The sequence below is a fragment of the Branchiostoma belcheri genome, unplaced genomic scaffold (genome assembly GCF_001625305.1).
Source record: "Branchiostoma belcheri isolate BF01 breed outbred unplaced genomic scaffold, Haploidv18h27 scaffold549, whole genome shotgun sequence".
Lineage (NCBI taxonomy): Eukaryota > Metazoa > Chordata > Leptocardii > Amphioxiformes > Branchiostomatidae > Branchiostoma > Branchiostoma belcheri.
The window spans coordinates 19268-29319 of NW_017804186.1; the positions used below are offsets into that span (position 1 = coordinate 19268).

The 10052-nt window shown below is 37.8% G+C and overlaps 1 protein-coding gene across 1 annotated transcript in view; it reads left to right on the plus strand.

Annotated features, from left to right (window-relative positions):
- Positions 1–9240, plus strand: part of LOC109481276 (CUB and sushi domain-containing protein 2-like) — a gene marked incomplete at its 3' end in the record, with an annotated part of 21304 nt that extends 12064 nt beyond the window's left edge. Inside the window, exons 5-6 of the mRNA XM_019783811.1 lie at positions 5698–5926; positions 9125–9240. Of these exons, the coding sequence (XP_019639370.1) occupies positions 5698–5926; positions 9125–9240 (345 nt within the window). The remainder of the gene's footprint in view (positions 1–5697; positions 5927–9124) is intronic.
- Positions 9241–10052: the final 812 nt, after the last annotated feature.

Consider the following 10052-nt stretch of genomic DNA (forward strand, 5'->3'; position numbering starts at 1 on the left):
CTGAAACTAACATTTCAATTCAATTAGCAAAAAGCCTTGTCAACAAATTTGTGAAGACCGATTTTTTTATATGGATCCGAACATATCAACCAAACACTAAAACTTAATGTTTCTACGCGTATTTCAGAATCCACACCAAAAAACATTTTCTCCACTGTATTAGAGAAACTTGGTATAGAGGAAAACATTCCTGCTTCGGTTAGAAAGAGTTTAAGCTTCACTTGTGCCCACACATATGTGATTCATTTTGAAAGAAGGACAGATAAGGATATGTTTTTAATCTAGCGTCTCGTCTAAAATTAGAAAACGACAACTTTTCAATTGAAAATATACATCTTTCTCAACATATTCCAGAATTTGATGCCTTACTTCGTGAAGCATACGATGTTTTATATTCTGGTAAACATGATTGGCTTAACCACGTAAACGACATTCTGAATTACAATGGTCTTGGACAATTCTGGACGAACCCCGGGTCATACCAAGTGGATACGATAACCAATTAATTACGATCCCGCCTTCAAGATATATACATACGAAAATGGTATAATTCTATTAGTAACAACGCAAAACTTTCTGTTTATACCGCATTAAAGGAAAATTATGGACAAACCAATACCTCTGAAGTATACTCAATCTAGATATCCGATCACAAAATTAAGAATTAGTTGTCATAAACTAAATATAGAAATGGGTCGATACAACAAAAACCAAATGACCAAAGGTTCTGTTCATTTTGTCCAAATAACATGATTGAAAATGAACACCATTTTATAACGGATTGTACACTATACAATGATAAGTGCCTATTGCTGTTCACTTTTCTTTCCGCTTGTTCAATTGATTTCAATACGTTAGATATTATATTTAAATTAAACTACATTCTCATCGGGAGATAACCAATACAGTGTTCAAATAGGAAATACATTAAAGAATGTTTTAGTCTTAGAGAACACATGTTAGAGAATAGTTAACCTTTATTGTTACATCATACATATTCTGTACGTAAGATGACGTTATCCACACATGTATTTAGCTCTGTTAAATCTTTAGTTAAGTTGTAGAAGACCATGCAAAAGTCCCTGTACTTTTTGTTGTGTCAATAAAGAATCTGTATGTGGCATGACTTTATTGCCGAACTGCGGTAGGTTGCAATGGAATATATAACGGATCTACAGTTAAAAACTTTTAAGTTACTCACAGGGGAAGTTATTTAGTCGGGAACCTCGCCAGTCTCCGTCCAGGTCCCGTTCGGTAGTGCCAAAAATCAGGCCGAACGCGCCAAGCGGGCCCCTTTCTTGAATTGGCTAGGCTTTAGCTGCCGGATAGCCATATATGCCACCGTGCACCTCAATCATCATGGTTAGCCAGCTTCAGCATGGGAGATCTAATAATACTAATAACCTTTAATTACACTGTGTTGACTGTAGATTAAACATTTTTTTTAACAAGAATTGAACAATAAAGTCTTAAATCAGAAAATTGTAATTATTTTCTCTGTAATTGCAATGGTAACCCCGATTTCGAAAAGACATGTACTTTTTCAAATTAGCATTGAAGCTGACGTAATCTTCTCTTTGGCTGTGGTAGCGACTCGTACAGTAGTATAGATAACAGTATATTTTCCTTATTAATCGCTACGGTGGAATCAAGTCCAGGACTCTGCTGTTGGCTTGGTGTTGTAATTATGTAGAACGTCGGGTAATACGTTGTCAGCTCAGGTTGTACTCCGGATCCAGGGGGGGGGGGGCACTACAGTTCCCCAAGGGTTGACGATACGCTGCCTTCAAGGGTCGGTGTTGCGGCTGCTCACTCTGCATCTCAAATCTTTTCCCACGTTTCTGCAGTATGACTTACTGCTTTAACGTCCTGTTTAGGCCTGTTTCGGCTTGTTGACCACCGTCGGAAGGCTATAAAATTTCGTTTTTGTTTTCTTAACCCTCAACAGTACACCTTCCCGGACTGATTAATCTGTACACCTGGGGTCCGTGCGGACCCCAGAACAGTTTTTTGCTAATTTTTAGAAATTATCAACATGCTACCAGCTCAATTGTTTTGCAAACTGATGTGGGAACCTCTGTGTCAACATTACATACAAAAATCATACATTTTGAACTTTTTCTATTTTTTGGTGAAGAAAAGAAGACAAGAAGAAATACCCGATTTGTAAACCCATTTCAGACTAAAGGGGCTTTTGAGGCCCAACTTTGATCTCAGATAGCGGCTAAACGGCTTGCGCTAGAAGTATCAAATTTGGAGACCTTTTCCTAAAATGCCTCTGGGAAAAAGTTCATATTAGTTTAATACTAGTAAGTTGATGTTTTTTTTGTGTTGCCATGGCAACGGGTTTCTAGCAGACAGTTTTTTTTAAAATAGAAGTAATTTTGGTTTAAACATAAAAATTTTCTGAGTTTTATAATAAATTACACTTCTTTTCCAACATTAACAACATCTTACATAATTAAATATAAGTTAAATCATTTAATATACATAGAATATGCTAATTTGATGACGTCATTGGTCAAAATCCAACATGGCGGACTATATTATTAGCTCTGACGTCATATGACGTTATAATTACACCAAAGTTATTAAAATTTAATTCTATTAATACAACATTCTCTGAAAACTTGGTAGACATACGATGAGTACATAAAAACATATAAAAACGGAAATAAGGTAATGTATAAGAACGCCAGTGTATCCATTATGATCGAAAGCCGGCTGGGGTCCGCGCGGACCCCAAAAGAAAATCAGATATAATTTTTTTTAATAAATGAAAGAAACGGAGTTTTCTGCATTGTATTGAGAGACAACTTTGTGGGTGACAATTACCTAAAATTTCAGAAAAAAATCTTTAGAAACAAAAAAGATATTACAGAATATATAGTGCTGGGGTCCGCGCGGACCCCAGGTGTACTGTTTAGGGTTAATTAAGCGAAATGCGCGCGATGAGCCTCTATGCTATCTAGAATTACAAAAAAAATTCAAATTGGAATTAGAACATGCGGTTTACCATGTACACTGAAGACAATGGATGCTAGGACATTGGGATTTTCTTACACACAACCTGGGATTCGTAGCTTGCTTCCGTTTCGATGTTAATAGGGCACCTTCCTCAGAACTGACTAGTCCAGCTTTTCGCCGATATATTTTAGCCGATGTAGGTGGCGTTTTTGCGGTGTGAACACAATCTGAAACATGGCTGAGTTTGTATCTCCCCTCGTCCCGGTTCACCTTAGTGCCACCTACATCGACTGAATATAGCGACGAGAAGCAGTAAACATCGGAGTGTATGTACGTAGATGGTTTAGACGTTATCAACAACATATATCATTTGTTCTTATTAAGCAGTCTTGAAAGAGACGGCAATGGGCTACGTTGATATTGAGTGGTGCGACAAGGTGCAAGAGTCATTTTGACAGAGTTTCTAAGGTATCGGTCGTTTGGGCATGGGATCTGCTGTGCGTTCGAATGCGGCCATGCTGTGGGAAAACTTGGTACATGGCTTTCCTCAAACACAGGACTCCCATTTAACGTCCTATCCAAAGGACGTCCCTACATGTAATTGCAGCTAGGTCCTCATTTCAACCTGAGTGAAATAATGCCGGGGTCACATTTGGCCGGCCGGGCTGTTTCTGTTAACGACAAATCAATAATCATTACTAAAAATGATTTACGCAACTAGTTCCTATGATTGATTTTTTTAAAACTTCTTTGTGCTTTGTTGTCTTTTAAATCATACTTTTCGTTCTATTAGACTGCCCGGCCGGGCCCCGGTTTAGAAATGTGACCCCGGTATAAATTTGTGAAATTTGACATCTTGGTTGTGAGCCGAACACACTATCGTTACGTCTATTGATTAGAAATTGTTGACATTGCTCAAGGCTGTGTGGCATAGGATACACTCCAGTGCTTTGTATTTTTTGCAATGTTTGTCACCTGTAGGTCTACTTCCGAACGCATCCACAATAACGCATGTATTCGCAACCCCCATATATGTAGTGCTTTAGTATGAGGTGTTCCTGAAACAGCCATACTGTGTTTCCAATGATCACTCCGACATTATAGTACATTTCGCACTTTAAAAAAATCTAAGGCAAATTGTATCTGCTTAAATATTACTTACCCATCAAGCCACCATGTATCTGCTTTGAGCTTGCACATTATAGGTCATTCGGCCCCCGAAATTGAATCCATTTAACGTTCTCGGTTGAGTTAAGGCGGCCTAGGCTGATATTCATGTTCGAGTTCGGGCGTGTGTCTGCACGATTGCCACATACATGTTTCGAACCCGAATCATGTTCCACCATGTTCGATATGACGTCATTCGAATAGAACGCGTGTTCGAATTCGGGGTCACTCGCGGTCATTTGTATGTTTCCCCTGTAAACCCGCGTTGTTACGCATTTTATTCACGGACTATAACATAAACTGCTTTACGCGCAGCTGAAAACAGCATAATTGATCTTTAGAGTAATACATGTTTACGTATTATCACTTTTTTATCAAAATTGTCCGAGGCTATTTTGCATATAAGTCGATGTTTTTTAACTGTGGCGATTTTTTAACGAAAAATGACAGAAAAATAGCTGTTTCTGTCGTTTTTGGCCCAAGAAAACAATGTAACTGTCATTTAACACAAAATAGCCTCGGACAAAAATAATAAATAGGGGGTTGGCTTTCTACTTGTAAAATATCATGATGAAAGGTGTTGTTACCGCTTGCGCGTAAAGCCATGAAGTAAACAGCTTTTTTTAAACCAAAATGTTGATTTTTAACCCAAAAATCCAGAAGTAGTAAAAACAAAATAACCTTTATTCAATGTGTTTCAAGTACTACTAGAACTGTGTGAAGTTTAGTTGTGGTGCGACCAAGCTATCAAAAGTTAAAGGCATATGTATGAAATACTACTCATAGTATGCCATAGGCTGCCTTAACCCAACCGAGTTATGGCAGAGTAAGAATGAGAAACACGTTGCAGGTGCTAAAGGCACATGTAGTTAAACTAATGTTATCAACAACCATCATCATATCGGAACTTCACTCGCTAGTGCCTCCACCTCGAACATTCTCAGCACGGCCGGACACGCTTTGCCACTGCCACTGAAGCAAATCACCCTTTCTTTCTCCATACACCACCTCTTAGGAGGAAGTTCCACGCTGAAAGCCTTTTTCTACAACAACATCACTATGGAACAAGCTACCACGTGATTGTTTCCCACATAGGTTTAACCTTAAACGTTTTAAGTCTAAGGTCAACAAACATCTGGTCTCACTGACTGTACAGTAACCCAAAACATTTAAGTGGCTCACTTGACCCTTGTTTTGTGGTGAGCTATATGTGGTGAAGTAAGTAAAAAAAGCCATGACATTCCTAAATCCTGTATCAAAAGAATATAAAATAGAATGAAAAAAAAGGCCAGGGGTACTTGTCCACTCTATACCGTTGTACCAAAATTCAAGTGATGTAACCAAAACATGTAGAAATTGAATCAATTTAAGAAAATAACAGGATCTATGAGGAGAAGAAAGGGAAGAGTAAATGATGGAAAACAACATTTAAATCAACACCATGTACATACTGAAATAAATATATATGGACCCAGTAACACTGTACAAAACATAGCCTCTCTTCACGCTTACATAGTGGCGTGACGTTACCTGCACCTGATGATGTTATTTCTCATTCCACAGTAACCAGCGGCACCGGATGTGGAGGTGACCTGACGGCTCCTTCTGGAGGCCCTGAGACGTCACCCAACTATCCCGGTAACTATGGCAACAATGAGAACTGTGAGTGGTCGATCACTGTACCAGAAGGAAGCATCATTCGCCTCACGTTTGACAGATTCTACACTGAGAGGAATTATGACTTTCTCACCATCTACGATGGAGCCGGTGATAATGCTGCAGAGATGGAAAGGTAATTACTATTATTTATTTGTTTCAGGCACTTACTGGCCCATAATTAGACAGTAGACTAACAAAACATGAATACATGCAAAACACACCAAAAATCAAATCCTATATAAACAAACGTCTTTGGATATTTGCGAAGTACGAGTTGCGATAGAAGAACACGGCGGTCTGTCACTACGGTATTCTTTCCCATTGGTAGGCGCGTTCTAAAAAGTATCGGGTTACAAGACGCTATTTTGGCCTGTTTTGGACTACCCGTAAAACATTTGAAAATAAACAAATAATATTAAGTGGTAAATTTCGTCAAATTGAAATGAAATTATCGTCTTAACATCCTTTAAATGTTAGCTTTTTTATGTTAAATCACTGATTTTTTTACAATTTCGCTCAGAAAGACGATTATTTTCGGGTTTCCGAGCACAAGCCATGTCACGTTTTTAGGCATATCTCGTTCAAACCTGGCTACGTATATTACCCCAGATCCTCGATTTTTATATTTTTCGCTGACTAGGAATAAGATCAAAAATCGTGTTTTTGGGATTTTTTAATTTCTGATTTTAAGTCTAGTTCTTGTCGACATATTGGTGAAAAACTGCAATTTTTGACATTTTTCTCACTAAATTACCCATAATTCAAAATTGAGGCCATTTTTCAAAAATCCCTAAAACACGATTTTCGGGACAATCGTTACGGTCATTTTGAGCCGTAAATGGGGTATGTTTGACTCTCCATGTTTCCAGGTTTGAACGAGTTTTGCAGACATGTCAAATCACCAGAAAGTGTGCATTGTGTTATTCATACAGGCATGAAGAATCATTACAGTATTCAAGGTCACCCAAGGATACGACAGTAGCTCCGCTACATGTTACATACCCACCAAAACTTATAGCGGACATGTACTGTCCAGGAAACTGTTTGTATCTATAGAAAAGTGTTGCTTTTTATTTGTTGCGAGGCACTCAGGCAGAAGGGCTTGTTTTGGCGTTTTATTGTAAATGACCGCAGGTGACCCCGAAATGGAACGCGGGTTCGATTCGAATTGCCCAGATCGAACGCGATCGAACACTGTTCGGATTCTATGAAATGTGGGAACTTTTCAGCCCAGATTTTACCACCGTGGAAAACCTTAAGTACAGACTGAACATTATTGTTAGAATGACTGAATAAACTTTTTTTGCTCAACAGTTGTACATTGTACAATGTTGGCAATACGATTGGTCTATTCTAAGAAACTACTACGAAAAAGTAAATGACGTATTGACATGAATGTACGTTACGTTTGTTACAGGACCTTCTCTCCTCTGTAAGGCACTACATGTATATTTAGGCCTAAGTGCGTAGATATGGAGTCGGGGTATGACTTCAGTACATTTAAAATTTTCGTGTTGGTCGTTGGGAAAGCGAAGGGTTTACTGGCTTTACACGTGATCATATTCATTTTCTATTGCCAGCTTGTGCAAATTGATTCTTAACTTGCTAATGTTAATTGTTAATGTTAATGTTAACTAACTGACGCCAAAGGTATCAGTCAGGTTAAAAACAAACATCTCCATGGCACTACAAGTTCTAGGCAGATCGAAACACATGATAAGATCTAAGTTATCTATTTTATGCTCCTTGAATCAAATCTACACAAAGTAATAACGATGACCAATCAACATTGGGTATTCAAGGTATTCATTCTGCATAACGAAAACTACATCAAAGCTGGGAATTTTTACAATAGATTGTGTGTCAAATATTGATTTTTCTTATTATTCCATAATGTCTAGGTTAACCGGTTACCAACTACAAATTAGCCCCATCATGAGCACATCCAACACGCTGTTCCTGAGGTTTACATCTGATGGGAGTGTCAGCGGTCAGGGGTTCCAGTTCAACTACATAAGTAAGATCTTTGGTTACACTTCTCAAATCAACACGGTCATTGATATCATTTAGTATGCTGGTTAATATGAACTGTGTTTGTGGCAATTTTTGGTATATGATTAGTTTCTAGGGTCCAGAAGATGCGAAGAAATTGCAAATTATGTAATTGACGCTTAATTGGCATGATTAATAAGGAAATTTGAAAATCACATTGGCATACACTATAGGATTTTTATAGTTTGTAATCTATGTAAAGGATTGGAAGTGGAACATAAATAGTTAAAAATAATGTAAATATACACATTATTGTAGATCAATGATAAGTGACAAAGGAAGGAAATCCATACCTTTACATTGTTTTGTTCCAGGCAGGACTGCAGGTCAATGCTGGGATCCCGGTGTGCCGACCAATGGGAACAGGGATAACAACAGTAACTTTACATCAGGACAGACAGTCAGGTACACCTGTATGGACGGGTATCAGCTGAGGGGGACTGCTAATATAACCTGCCAGCCGAACGGGACTTGGAGTGGTGCTACACCAACTTGTGAAGGTAATAAATAAAGGATAAAACTATTGACGTTAGGGTTAGAACCTCTGGTTTACGGTATTCATGCGTACACAGGTAACATTGATCATCATGTTCAAAGTGGCTTTTTTAATGACTTAAACCATTGAAGTTTTAATTGTACAGTATCCCCAGGATGACCAAAATAGCCCGGTCTGTATAAAGTTAACCCAATTCAAATCGTTACGGGAAAGGTCACCCAACGATCAGAGGTGCTTTTAAAGCAGGCCCTCTGTAACTCATNACATGAATGTACGTTACGTTTGTTACAGGACCTTCTCTCCTCTGTAAGGCACTACATGTATATTTAGGCCTAAGTGCGTAGACATGGAGTCGGGGTATGACGTTCAGTACATTTAAAATTTCGTGTTGGTCGTTGGGAAAGCGAAGGGTTTACTGGCTTATACACGTGATCATATTCATTTTCTATTGCCAGCTTGTGCAAATTGATTCTTAACTTGCTAATGTTAATTGTTAATGTTAAATGTTAATGTTAACTAACTGACGCCAAAGATATCAGTCAGGTTAAAAACAAACATCTCACTGGCACTACAAGTTCTAGGCAGATCGAAACACATGATAAAGATCTAAGTTATTTATTTTATGCTCCTTGAATCAAATCTACACAAAGTAATAACGATGACCAATCAACATGGGGTATTCAAGGTATTCATTCTGCATAACGAAAACTACGCCAAAGCTGGGAATTTTACAATAGTTTGTGTGTCAAATATTGATTTTTCTTATTATTTCATAATGTCTAGGTTAACCGGTCACCAACCACACATTAGCCCCATCATCAGCACATCCAACACGCTGTTCCTGAGGTTTACATCTGATGGGAGTGCCAGCTATCAGGGGTTCCAGTTCAACTACACAAGTAAGATCTTTGGATACACTTTAACCCTATCTAGACCGGGGGGGGGGGGGCTAAAAGTGCCCGCGCCAACTTTGATGTCACATAGTGTCTGAATGGCTACGGCTAGAACGACCAAACTTTGGTGATTTTCCTAAAATATTGTTGGCAACAATTTTCTATCATTGGAATAATTTTTTGTGTTGCCATGGCAACGGGTTTCTGACAGGCATTTTTTGCTAAATTTAGTAATTTTTGTTTCAACAATAGAATTTTATGGGTTTTATGTAAAGTTACTCATGGTTTCTAATATTAATAACATCCCATATAATTTTATGTAAATTTTCTCATTAAATATGCATAATTTATGCTAATTTGATGACGTTATTGGCCAAAATCCAAGATGGCGGACCATATCATTAGAACAGGTATATACAAGTTATTTTCCTTAAAATTTCATCAATACTTCCATTTCTTTTTCCAAAAAAGGTTTAAATGAAGGTCTTTGGTATGTTTACAATGTATTTTAGGCTTTATCACGAAAAAAAACTATTTTTGAAAATTCAACATTGATGATCCAAGATGGCGGATATCTTAAATATGTATGACGTCATTTTATGACGTCACCGGTGTTGCTATGGGCAACATAAGACTTAGTACACTCTAATATTCTGTCATCAACACTTTTGGTAAAGTTATGTTGTATACCATTTAGTTTTCAGGGAATAGCCTATCTAGACGGTTTTGGCCAATAAAATCCCATTAATGACGTCATAATGACGTCATATTACGTCATAATGACAAAAAAATTGTAGATATGATAAATTTTAACTAGT